Source organism: Taudactylus pleione, unplaced genomic scaffold (genome assembly GCF_031769625.1).
Source record: "Taudactylus pleione unplaced genomic scaffold, aTauple2 ptg000182l, whole genome shotgun sequence".
In the NCBI taxonomy this organism is placed as follows: domain Eukaryota; kingdom Metazoa; phylum Chordata; class Amphibia; order Anura; family Myobatrachidae; genus Taudactylus; species Taudactylus pleione.
Window position 1 is genome coordinate 66,538 of NW_028284584.1, and position 14,537 is coordinate 81,074.

Sequence of the window (14,537 nt, forward strand, 5' to 3'; positions counted from 1 at the left end):
ATAAGATAGGTATGGGAACAACAAGCTGGGTCCATAGGACAGGTATGGGTACAACAAGCTGGGTCCATAAGACAAGCATGGGTACAACAAGCTGGGTCTTTAGGACAGGCACTGGTACAACAAGCTGGGTCCATAGGACAGGTATGAGTACAACAAGCTGGGTCCATAGGACAGATATGGATACAACAATCTGGGTCCGAAAGACAGGCATAGGTACAACAAGCTGGGTCCATAGGACCGGTATGGGTACAACAAGCTGGGTCCATAGGACAGGTATTGTACAACAAGCTGGGTCCATAGGACAGGTATGGGTACAACAAGCAGGGTCCATAGGACAGGTATGGGTACAACAAGCTGGATCCATAGGACAGGTATGAGTACAACAAGCTGGGTCCATACGACAGGTATGGTTTCAACAAGCTGGATCCATAAGACAGGTGTGGGTACAACAAGCAGGGTCCATAGAACAGGCATGGGAACAACAAGCTGGGTCCATGGGACAGGTATGGGTAGAACAAGCTGGGTCCATACAACAGGAATGGGTCCAAGAGGCTGGATCTATATGACAGGTATGGGTACAACAAGCTGGGTCCATAGGACCGGTATGGGTACAACAAGCAGGGTCCATTGAACAGGCATAGGTACAACAAGCTGGGTCCATAAGACAGGTATGGGTACAACAAGCTGGGTCCATAGGACAGGTATGGGTACAACAAGCTGGGTCCATAGGACAGGTATGTGTGCAATAAGCTGGGTCCATAGGACAATTATGGATACAACAACCTGGGTCCATATGAAAGGTATGGATAGTACAAGCTGGGTCCATAGGACAGGTATGTGTACAACAAGCTGAGCCCATAGGACAGGTATGGGTACAACAAGCTGGGTCAGAAGGACAGGTATGGGTACAACAAGCTGGGTCCATAGGACAGGTATGGGTACAACAATCTGGGTCCATAGGACAGGTATGGGTACAACGAGCTGGGTCCATACGACAGGTATGGATAGAACAAGCTAGGTCAATAGTACAGGTATGGGTACAACAAGCTGGGTCCATAGGACAGGTATGGGTACAACAAGCTGGGTCCATAGGACAGGTATGGATAGAACAAGCTGGATCCATAGGACAGGTATGTGTACAACAAGCTGGGTCCATAGGACAGGCATGGGTACAACAAGCTGGGTCAGAAGGACAGGTAAGGGTACAACAAGCGGGGTCCATAGGACAGGTATGGGTACAACAAGCTGGGTCCATAGGACAGGTATGGGTACAACAAGCTGGGTCCAAAGGACAGGTATGGGTACAACAAGCTGTGTCCATAGGACAGGTATGGGTACAACAAGCTGGGTCCATAGGACAGGTATGGGTACAACAAGCTGGGTCCATAGGACAGGTATGGGTACAACAAGCTGGATCCATAGGACAGGTATGGATAGAACAAGCTGTGTCCATAGGACAGGTATGGATAGAACAAGCTGGGTCCATAGGACAGGTATGGGTACAACAAGCTGGGTCCATAGGACAGGAATGGTTACAACAAGCTGGGTCCATGGGACAGGTATGGGTACAACAAGCTGGGTCCATAGGACAGGTATGGGTACAACAAGCTGGGTCCATAGGACAGGTATGGATAGAACAAGCTGGGTCCATAGGACAGGTATGGATAGAACAAGCTGGGTCCATAGGACAGGTATGGGTACAACAAGCTGGGTCCATAGGACAGGAATGGGTACAACAAGCTGGGTCCATAGGACAGGTATGGGTACAACAAGCTGGGTCCATAGGACAGGTATGGGTACAACAAGCTGGTTCCGTAGGACAGGTATGGGTACAACAAGCTGGATCCATAGGACAGGTATGGATAGAACAAGCTGGGTCCATAGGACAGGTATGGAAAGAACAAGCTGGGTCCACAGGACTGATATGGATAGAACAAGCTGGGTCCATACAACAGGTATGGGTCCAAGAGGCTGGATCTATAGTACAGGTATGGGTACAACAAGCTGGGTCCATAGGACCGGTATGGGTACAACAAGCAGGGTCCATAGAACAGGCATAGGTACAACAAGCTGGGTCCATAAGATAGGTATGGGAACAACAAGCTGGGTCCATAGGACAGGTATGGGTACAACAAGCTGGGTCCATAAGACAAGCATGGGTACAACAAGCTGGGTCTTTAGGACAGGCACTGGTACAACAAGCTGGGTCCATAGGACAGGTATGAGTACAACAAGCTGGGTCCATAGGACAGATATGGATACAACAATCTGGGTCCGAAAGACAGGCATAGGTACAACAAGCTGGGTCCATAGGACCGGTATGGGTACAACAAGCTGGGTCCATAGGACAGGTATTGTACAACAAGCTGGGTCCATAGGACAGGTATGGGTACAACAAGCAGGGTCCATAGGACAGGTATGGGTACAACAAGCTGGATCCATAGGACAGGTATGGGTACAACAAGCTGGGTCCATACGACAGGTATGGTTTCAACAAGCTGGATCCATAAGACAGGTGTGGGTACATCAAGCAGGGTCCATAGAACAGGCATGGGAACAACAAGCTGGGTCCATGGGACAGGTATGGGTAGAACAAGCTGGGTCCATACAACAGGAATGGGTCCAAGAGGCTGGATCTATATGACAGGTATGGGTACAACAAGCTGGGTCCATAGGACCGGTATGGGTACAACAAGCAGGGTCCATTGAACAGGCATAGGTACAACAAGCTGGGTCCATAAGACAGGTATGGGTACAACAAGCTGGGTCCATAGGACAGGTATGGGTACAACAAGCTGGGTCCATAGGACAGGTATGTGTGCAATAAGCTGGGTCCATAGGACAATTATGGATACAACAACCTGGGTCCATATGAAAGGTATGGATAGTACAAGCTGGGTCCATAGGACAGGTATGTGTACAACAAGCTGAGCCCATAGGACAGGTATGGGTACAACAAGCTGGGTCAGAAGGACAGGTATGGGTACAACAAGCTGGGTCAATAGGACAGGTATGGGTACAACAATCTGGGTCCATAGGACAGGTATGGGTACAACAAGCTGGGTCCATACGACAGGTATGGATAGAACAAGCTAGGTCCATAGGACAGGTATGGGTACAACAAGCTGGGTCCATAGGACAGGTATGGGTACAACAAGCTGGGTCCATAGGACAGGTATGGATAGAACAAGCTGGATCCATAGGACAGGTATGTGTACAACAAGCTGGGTCCATAGGACAGGCATGGGTACAACAAGCTGGGTCAGAAGGACAGGTAAGGGTACAACAAGCGGGGTCCATAGGACAGGTATGGGTACAACAAGCTGGGTCCATAGGACAGGTATGGGTACAACAAGCTGGGTCCAAAGGACAGGTATGGGTACAACAAGCTGTGTCCATAGGACAGGTATGGGTACAACAAGCTGGGTCCATAGGACAGGTATGGGTACAACAAGCTGGGTCCATACGACAGGTAAGGGTACAACAAGCTGGATCCATAGGACAGGTATGGATAGAACAAGCTGTGTCCATAGGACAGGTATGAATAGAACAAGCTGGGTCCATAGGACAGGTATGGGTACAACAAGCTGGGTCCATAGGACAGGAATGGTTACAACAAGCTGGGTCCATAGGACAGGTATGGGTACAACAAGCTGGGTCCATAGGACAGGTATGGGTACAACAAGCTGGATCCATAGGGCAGGTATGGTAGAACAAGCTGGGTCCATAGGACAGGTATGGAAAGAACAAGCTGGGTCCAAAGGACAGGTATGGGTACAACAAGCTGGATCCATAGGGCAGGTATGGTAGAACAAGCTGGGTCCATAGGACAGGTATGGAAAGAACAAGCTGGGTCCATAGGACAGATATGGGTACAACAAGCTGGGTCCATAGGACAGTAATGGGTACAACAAGCTGGGTCCATAGGACAGGTATGGATAGAAGAAGCTGGGTCCATAGGACAGGTATGGGGTTTCATCCCTCCTTGTTCTTCTTTCTTGTTTCTTCTTGTTTTCAAAACAGGTTATTGTATTTTGTAACAATTACTGAACATTTTTAAAAAACAGTAATTTTTTGCAGTGTAGATAATTATACTTTTTTCCTACCCATATTCCTCGTCACCTCTAGAAACATGTAGTTTAACACTGGTATTGTCAAAAATATCATTGAATCTTGACATACTGTAAGAGTCAACAATGGAAAGAAAAAGCCAATGGTCAATTGACCCCCATTGGTAAAAGACAGATGTGGGTACAACAAGCTGGGTCCATAGGACAAGCATGGGTACAACAAGCTGGGTCCATAGGACAGGTATGAGTACAACAAGCTGGGTCCATAGGACAGATATGGATACAATAAGCTGGGTCAGAAAGACAGGCATAGGTACAACAAGCTGGGTCCATAGGACAGGTATGGGTACAACAAGCTGGGTCCATAGGACAGGTATGGGTACAACAAGCTGGGTCCATAGGACTGGTATGGGTACAACAAGCTGGGTCCATAGGACAGGTATGGGTACAACAAGCTGGGTCCATAGGACAGGTATGGGTACAACAAGCTGGATCCATAGGACAGGTATGGGTACAACAAGCTGGGTCCATACGACAGGTATGGGTACAACAAGCTGGATCCATAGGACAGGTATGGATAGAGCAAGCTGGGTCCATAGGACAGGTATGGATAGAACAAGCTGGGACCATAGGATAGGTATGGATAGAACATGCTGGGTCCATAGGACAGGTATGGGTACAACAAGCTGGGTCCATAGGACAGGTATGGGTATAACAAGCTGGGTGCATAGGACAGGTATGGATACAACAAGCTGGGTCCGTAGGACAGGTATGGGTACAACAAGCTGGATCCATAGGACAGGTATGGATAGAACAAGCTGGGTTCATAGGACAGGTATGGAAAGAACAAGCTGGGTCCATAGGACAGATATGGATAGATCAAGCTGGGTCCAAAGGACAAGCATGGGTACAGCAAGCTGGGTCCATAGGACAAGCATGGGTACAACAAGCTGGGTCCATAGGACATGCATAGGTACAACAAGCTGGGTCCATAGGACAAGCGTGGGTACAACAAGCTGGGTCCATAGAACAAGCGTGGGTACAACAAGCTGGGTCCATAAGACAAGCATGGGTACAACAAGCTGGGTCCATAGGACAGGTATGGGTACAACAAGCTGGGTCCATAGGACAGGTATAGGTACAACAAGCTGGGTGCATAGGACAGGCATGGGTACAACAAGCTGGGTCCATAGGACAGGTATGGGTAAATCAAGCTGGGTCCATAGGACAGGTGTGGATAGACCAAGCTGGGTCCATAGGACAAGCGTGGGTACAACAAGCTGGGTCCATAGGACAGGTATGGATAGAACAACCTGGGTCCATAGGACAGGAATGGGTACAACAAGCTGGGTCCATAGGACAGGTATGGATAGAACAAGCTGGGTCCATAGGACAGGTATGGGGTTTCATCCCTCCTTGTTCTTCTTTCTTGTTTCTTCTTGTTTTCAAAACAGGTTACTGTATTTTGTAACAATTACTGAACATTTTTAAAAAACAGTAATTTTTTGCAGTGTAGATAATTACACTTTTTTCCTACCCATATTCCTCGTCACCTCTAGAAACATGTAGTTTAACACTGGTATTGTCAAAAATATCATTGAATCTTGACATACTGTAAGAGTAAACAATGGAAAGAAAAACCCAATGGTCAATTGACCCCCATTGGTAAAAGACAGATGTGGGTACAACAAGCTGGGTCCATAGGACAAGCATGGGTACAACAAGCTGGGTCCATAAGACAAGCATGGGTACAACAAGCTGGGTCTTTAGGACAGGCACTGGTAAAACAAGCTGGGTCCATAGGACAGGTATGAGTACAACAAGCTGGGTCCATAGGACAGATATGGATACAATAAGCTGGGTCAGAAAGACAGGCATAGGTACAACAAGCTGGGTCCATAGGACAGGTATGGGTACAACAAGCTGGGTCCATAGGACAGGTATGGGTACAACAAGCTGGGTCCATAGGACAGGTATGGGTACAACAAGCTGGGTCCATAGGACAGGTATTGTACAACAAGCTGGGTCCATAGGACAGGTATGGGTACAACAAGCTGGGTCCATAGGACAGGTATGGGTACAACAAGCTGGATCCATAGGACAGGTATGGGTACAACAAGCTGGGTCCATACGGCAGGTATGGGTACAACAAGTTGGATCCATAGGACAGGTATGGATAGAACAAGCTGGGTCCATAGGACAGGTATGGATAGAACAAGCTGGGACCATAGGACAGGTATGGATAGAACAAGCTGTGTCCATAGGACAGGTATGGGTACAACAAGCTGGGTCCATAGGACAGGTATGGGTACAACAAGCTGGGTGCATAGGACAGGTATGGGTACAACAAGCTGGGTCCGTAGGACAGGTATGGGTACTACAAGCTGGATCCATAGGACAGGTATGGATAGAACAAGCTGGGTCCATAGGACAGGTATGGAAAGAACAAGCTGGGTCCATAGGACAGATATGGATAGATCAAGCTGGGTCCAAAGGACAAGCATGGGTACAGCAAGCTGGGTCCATAGGACAAGCATGGGTACAACAAGCTGGGTCCATAGGACATGCATAGGTACAACAAGCTGGGTCCATAGGACAAGCGTGGGTACAACAAGCTGGGTCCATAGGACAAGTATGGATAGAACAAGCTGGGTCCATAGGACAGGAATGGGTACAACAAGCTGGGTCCATAGGACAGGTATGGATAGAACAAGCTGGGTCCATAGGACAGGTATGGGGTTTCATCCCTCCTTGTTCTTCTTTCTTGTTTGTTCTTGTTTTCAAAACAGGTTACTGTATTTTGTAACAATTACTGAACATTTTTAAAAAACAGTAATGTTTTGCAGTGTAGATAATTACACTTTTTTCCTACCCATATTCCTCGTCACCTCTAGAAACATGTAGTTTAACACTGGTATTGTAAAAATATCATTGAATCTTGACATACTGTAAGAGTAAACAATGGAAAGAAAAACCCAATGGTCAATTGACCCCCATTGGTAAAAGACAGATGTGGGTACAACAAGCTGGGTCCATAGGACAAGCATGGGTACAACAAGCTGGGTCCATAAGACAAGCATGGGTACAACAAGCTGGGTCTTTAGGACAGGCACTGGTACAACAAGCTGGGTCCATAGGACAGGTATGAGTACAACAAGCTGGGTCCATAGGACAGATATGGATACAATAAGCTGGGTCAGAAAGACAGGCATAGGTACAACAAGCTGGGTCCATAGGACAGGTATGGGTACAACAAGCTGGGTCCATAGGACAGGTATGGGTACAACAAGCTGTGTCCATAGGACAGGTATGGGTACAACAAGCTGGGTCCATAGGACAGGTATTGTACAACAAGCTGGGTCCATAGGACAGGTATGGGTACAACAAGCTGGGTCCATAGGACAGGTATGGGTACAACAAGCTGGATCCATAGGAAAGGTATGGGTACAACAAGCTGGGTCCATACGACAGGTATGGGTACAACAAGCTGGATCCATAGGACAGGTATGGATAGAACAAGCTGGGTCCATAGGACAGGTATGGATAGAACAAGCTGGGACCATAGGACAGGTATGGATAGAACAAGCTGTGTCCATAGGACAGGTATGGGTACAACAAGCTGGGTCCATAGGACAGGTATGGGTACAACAAGCTGGGTGCATAGGACAGGTATGGGTACAACAAGCTGGGTCCGTAGGACAGGTATGGGTACTACAAGCTGGATCCATAGGACAGGTATGGATAGAACAAGCTGGCTCCATAGGACAGGTATGGAAAGAACAAGCTGGCTCCATAGGACAGATATGGATAGATCAAGCTGGGTCCAAAGGACAAGCATGGGTACAGCAAGCTGGGTCCATAGGACAAGCATGGGTACAACAAGCTGGGTCCATAGGACATGCATAGGTACAACAAGCTGGGTCCATAGGACAAGCGTGGGTACAACAAGCTGGGTCCATAGGACAAGCGTGGGTACAACAAGCTGGGTCCATAGGACAAGCATGGGTACAACAAGCTGGGTCCATAGGACAGGTATGGGTACAACAAGCTGGGTCCATAGGACAGGTATAGGTACAACAAGCTGGGTCCATAGGACAGGCATGGGTACAACAAGCTGGGTCCATAGGACAGGTATGGGTAAAACAAGCTGGGTCCATAGGACAGGTGTGGATAGAACAAGCTTTGTCCATAGGACAAGCGTGGGTACAACAAGCTGGGTCCATAGGACAGGTATGGGTACAACAAGCTGGGTCCATAGGACAGGTGTGGATAGAACAAGCTGTGTCCATAGGACAGGCATGGGTACAACAAGCTAGGTCCATAGTACAGGCATGGGAACAACAAGCTGGGTCCATAGGACAGGTATGGGAACAACAAGCTGGGTCCATAGGACAGGTATGGGAAGAACAAGCTGGGTCCATACGACAGGTATGGGTCCAAGAAGCTGGATCCATAGGACAGGTATGTGTACAACAAGCTGGGTCCATAGGACAGGTATGGGTACAAGAAGCAGGGTCCATAGAACAGGCATAGGTACAACAAGCTGGGTCCATAAGACAGGTATGGGTACAACAAGCTGGGTCCATAGGACAGGTATGGGTACAACAAGCTGGGTCCATAGGACAGGTATGTGTACAACAAGCTGGGTCCATAGGACAATTATGGATACAACAAGCTGGGTCCATAGGAAAGGTATGGATAGTACAAGCTGGGTCCATAGGACAGGTATGTGTACAACAAGCTGGGCCCATAGGACAGGTATGGGTACAACAAGCTGGGTCAGAAGGACAGGTATTGGTACAACAAGCTGGGTCCATAGGACAGGTATGGGTACAACAAGCTGGGTCCATAGGACAGGTATGGGTACAACAAGCTGGGTCCATAGGACAGGTATGGATAGAACATGCTGGGTCCATAGGACAGGTATGGGTACAACAAGCTGGGTCCATAGGACAGGTATGTGTACAACAAGCTGGGTCCATAGGACAGGCATGGGTACAACAAGCTGGGTCAGAAGGACAGGTATGGGTACCACAAGCTGGGTCCATAGGACAGGTATGGGTACAACAAGCTGGGTCCATAGGACAGGTATGGGTACAACAAGCTGGGTCCATAGGACAGGTATGGGTACAACAAGCTGGGTCCATAGGACAGGTATGGGTACAACAAGCTGGGTCCATAGGACAGGTATGGGTACAAAAAGCTGGGTCCATAGGACAGGTATGGGTAAAACAAGCTGGGTCCATAGGACAGGTATGGGTACAACAAGCTGGGTGCATAGGACAGGTATGGGTACAACAAGCTGGGTCCGTAGGACAGGTATGGGTACAACAAGCTGGATCCATAGGACAGGAATGGATAGAACAAGCTGGGACCATAGGACAGGTATGGATAGAACAAGCTGGGACCATAGGACAGGTATGGGTACAACAAGCTCTGTCCATATGAAATATAGTGGGTGAGATGCTCAGGAGCAGCTACAAACTTTTAGTGAGTAATCCAAAGAAATGTCCAGTATTGAGAAGCGAATGGCAAAATGGGGTCTGTAAACAGTCCAGGCCAGTACATGGTAATTCAATATGGGAGCAGACAGAAAAGGAGACACAATGGAAGTGGGTGTCACTAGCCGATGCCTCATTCACAGTTTGTGCACAAGAGCTGGATCACCGAATAATGGTCTTCCTCTGTAGCCCATTATCTGTGTTATGCAACCCAGCTAAGATTTGCAAAACCTTTTTACTTCTACTGCTCTTATCAGTGTGACATTTTCCGCTCCTTGCTCTTCTGGTTTGCCTTCTTATTCACATTAATGCATAAGCCTGAGGTTCCTGGTCTGTTCATTGCTTTCCATTGATTTTCCCTCTGAGTTCCATGCTTCTACCACTCTCCCAGAGTTCTCCTCGGCAGCTGTGCCATCCGAACTTATCCAGCATTCTGTACAGAAACCTGATCATGCTGAGATGTTTTTTGTATAATTAGCACCTGAGCTATAACCTATCTGGAAGACCTTGCTCCCAATAAGCCTGGTGTCCCTCATGTACCCATGGGATATTGGCCACCACCTGTATATGAGAATAGATATTCAGTATAATGATATGTTTCTGCAATTTAATTACTGTGTATAGTGATATATAACTAATGTGTTTCACTTTCATTTCACCAGTGGAAAGTCAGCTGTGGATACAGATGGTTCTGAGATGCAGATGCCGATGACGGGAGCCAATTGTCCAGAGGACATCAGTGCCGAGATTAAGGCTAAGATTGAGGAGGAGGCTTTCAACAAGGGGTAACAGCATCCTACTAACACAGGGCCTGTAGATTTATTAAAGTAGTACATTGATACTATATATTTTATCAATCCTGTAGTGCTGATAGAAATCAAATGACTATTTTTAATCTGACGGGCCCCTAGATGATCCTGTGAGGGCCAGAAAAATATTGCTGCATCATCAGGCCTCTTGGTTGGTGCGGCTGCATGAAGTCAGATGCATCCTGTTGCAGGCATGCAGTCGCTATTATGGGAGCTTTGCCTGATCTCTTGGGAGTTTGGGAGGTCTAACACTAAGGGCCGGATTCAGAGCCGGATGCAATTCGCTCGTCCAGAAAATAGGGGTGGCTATTCAAATGAACCGTTCGCTCTTTTCGGTCTGTTCACGCCTCTAGGTCTGAACGAGCGAACAAAACTTGCTCGCATCCTACGTCATGTCCGCTATTTATTAGATTAATCGAGTACATCGACCAGCGTATGAACTGCTCGCTATTCTTGTGGTTGGTTTTTGCTACCACAATCATGCGAGCAGTTCTGGCTATAAAATAACCCAGTGACGTGGTCAATGACGCTGCTGTTTTAATTATGCACACCCATAAACCGTTTTGACCTTTAAGCACGCCTGCGTTCTGATCTCCACTCCCCGTTTTCAAGCACCTTCCCCTGTTACCACCCACATACGCCTCATTCTGTCACTCAAATTATCAGGCATTCGCTATTTTGCGAGCGCAAGAATTTCAACCGCACTGACTGGTTCGCGCATGCGTATAACGATCCGTATGCATGCGCAGTTGGGCAAACATCACTCAGAGCGAATGAGAGGCCGCTTATGAGCGGCTCTGAATCAGGCCCTAATTCTGGAGTCTTCTGGACATTACAGAACAATAGGCAGTCACGCTACATGTTGACCTTTTAATAACTGGAAAACAGCCATCGTGTCTCAAAGTTTAACACACACTGGTAGGAGAGACCGTGTGATCACACACTGGTAGTAGAGACAGTTTGATCACACACTGGTAGGAGAGACCGTTTGATCACACACTGGTAGGAGAGACCGTTTTATAACACACTGGTAGGAGAGACCGTGTGATCACACACAGGTAGGAGAGACCGTGTGATCACACACTGGTAGGAGAGACCGTTTTATCATACACTGGTAGGAGAGACCGTTTGATCGCACACTGGTAGGAGAGACCGTTTGATCGCACACTGGTAGGAGAGACCGTTTTATCACACACTGGTAGGAGAGACTGTTTTATCACACACTGGTAGGAGAGACTGTTTTATCACACACTGGTAGGAGAGACTTTTATCACACACTGGTAGGAGAGACTGTTTTATCACACACTGGTAGGAGAGACCGTTTGATCGCACACTGGTAGGAGAGACCGTTTTATAACACACTGGTAGGAGAGACCGTTTTATCACACATTGGTAGGAGAGACCGTGTGATCGCACACTGGTAGGAGAGACCGTTTGATCGCACACTGGTAGGAGAGACCGTTTTATCGCACACTGGTAGGAGAGAAACCGTTTTATCGCACACTGGTAGGAGAGACCGTTTTATTGCACACTGGTAGGAGAGACCGTTTTATAACACACTGGTAGGAGAGACCGTTTTATCGCACACTGGTAGGAGAGACCGTGTGATCGCACACTGGTAGGAGAGACCGTTTGATCGCACACTGGAAGGAGAGACCGTTTGATCGCACACTGGTAGGAGAGACCGTTTGATCACACACTGGTAGGAGAGACCGTGTGATCACACACTGGTAGGAGAGAACGTTTGATCACACACTGGTAGGAGAGACCGTTTGATCACACACTGGTAGGAGAGACCATTTGATCACACACTGGTAGGAGAGACCGTTTGATCACACACTGGTAGGAGAGACAGTTTGATCACACACTGGTAGGAGAGACAGTTTGATCACACACTGGTAGGAGAGACAGTTTGAACACACACTGGTAGGAGAGACCGTTTGATCACACACTGGTAGGAGAGGCCATTTGATCACACACTGGTAGGAGAGGCCGTTTGATCACACACTGGTTTGAGAGACTGTTTTATCACACACTGGTAGGAGAGACTGTTTTATCACACACTGGTAGGAGAGACCGTGTGATCGCACACTGGTAGGAGAGACCGTGTGATCGCACACTGGTAGGAAACCGTGTGATCACACACTGGTAGGAGAGACCATGTGATCACACACTGGTAGGAGAGACCATTTTATTACACACTGGTAGGAGAGACCATTTGATCACACACTGGTAGGAGAGACCGTGTGATCACACACTGGTAGGAGAGACCGTTTGATCACACACTGGTAGGAGAGACCGTGTGATCACACACTGGTAGGAGAGACCGTTTGATCACACACAGATAGGAGAGACCGTGTGATCACACACTGGTAGGAGAGACCATGTGATCACACACTTGTAGGAGAGACCGTTTTATCACACACTGGTAGGAGAGACCGTTTGATCTCACACTGGTAGGAGAGACCGTGTGATCGCACACTGGTAGGAGAAACCGTTTGATCGCACACTGGTAGGAGAGACCGTTTAATCGCACACTGGTAGGAGAGACTGTTTTATCGCCCACTGGTAGGAGAGACCATTTTATAGCCCACTGGTAAGAGAGACCGTTTGATCACCCACTGGTAGGAGAGGCCATTTGATCACACACTGGTAGGAGAGGCCGTTTGATCACACACTGGTTTGAGAGACTGTTTTATCACACACTGGTAGGAGAGACTGTTTTATCACACACTGGTAGGAGAGACCGTGTGATCGCACACTGGTAGGAGAGACCGTGTGATCGCACACTGGTAGGAAAACGTGTGATCACACACTGGTAGGAGAGACCGTGTGATCACACACTGGTAGGAGAGACCATTTTATTACACACTAGTAGGAGAGACCGTTTGATCACACACTGGTAGGAGAGACCGTGTGATCACACACTGGTAGGAGAGACCGTTTGATCACACACTGGTAGGAGAGACCGTTTGATCACACACTGATAGGAGAGACCATGTGATCACACACTGGTAGGAGAGACCATGTGATCACACACTGGTAGGAGAGACCGTTTTATCACACACTTGTAGGAGAGACCGTTTGATCTCACACTGGTAGGAGAGACCGTGTGATCGCACACTGGTAGGAGAGACCGTTTGATCGCACACTGGTAGGAGAGACCGTTTGATCGCACACTGGTAGGAGAGACCGTTTGATCGCACACTGGTAGGAGAGACCGTTTGATCGCACACTTGTAGGAGAGACCGTTTTATCGCACACTGGTAGGAGAGACCGTTTGATCGCACACTGGAAGGAGAGAACGTTTGAATCCACTCTGGTAGGAGAAACCGTGTGATCACACACTGGTAGGAGAGACCGTTTGATCACACACTGGTAGGAGAGACCGTTTGATCACACACTGGTAGGAGAGACCGTTTGATCACACACTGGTAGGAGAGACCGTTTGATCACACACTGGTAGGAGAGACCGTGTGATCACACACTGGTAGGAGAGACCGTTTGATCACACACTGGTAGGAGAGACCGTTGGATCACACACTGGTAGGAGAGACCATTGGATCACACACTGGTAGGAGAGACCGTGTGATCACACACTGGTAGGAGAGACCGTTTGATCACACACTGGTAGGAGAGGCCGTGTGATCACACACTGGTAGGAGAGACCGTGTGATCACACACTGGTAGGAGAGACCATGTGATCACACACTGGTAGGAGAGACCGTGTGATCACACACTGGTAGGAGAGACTGATTGATCACACACTGGTAGGAGAGACCGTGTGATCACACACTGGTAGGAGAGAACGTGTGATCACACACTGGTATGAATCCGTGTGATCACACACTGGTAGGAGAGACCATGTGATCACACACTGGTAGGAGAGACCATTTTATTATACACTGGTAGGAGAGACCGTATGATCACACACTGGTAGGAGAGACCGTGTGATCACACACTTATAGGAGAGACCGTTTGATCACACACTGGTAGGAGAGACCGTTTGATCACACACTTGCAGGAGAGACCGTGTGATCACACACTGGAAGGAGAGAACGTTTGAATCCACTCTGGTAGGAGAAACCGTGTGATCACACACTGGTAGGAGAGACCGTTTGATCACACACTGGTAGGAGAGACCGTTTGATCACACA

General features: G+C 48.1%; 1 protein-coding gene across 1 annotated transcript in view; it reads left to right on the top strand.

The window, feature by feature from the left end:
• LOC148519792 (inositol 1,4,5-triphosphate receptor associated 1-like) overlaps window positions 1-14,537 on the top strand; it is a 286,091-nt gene that overhangs the window by 62,695 nt on the left and 208,859 nt on the right. Inside the window, exon 8 of the mRNA XM_088476085.1 lies at window positions 10,234-10,356. Within this exon, the coding sequence (XP_088332211.1) occupies window positions 10,234-10,356 (123 nt within the window). The remainder of the gene's footprint in view (window positions 1-10,233; window positions 10,357-14,537) is intronic.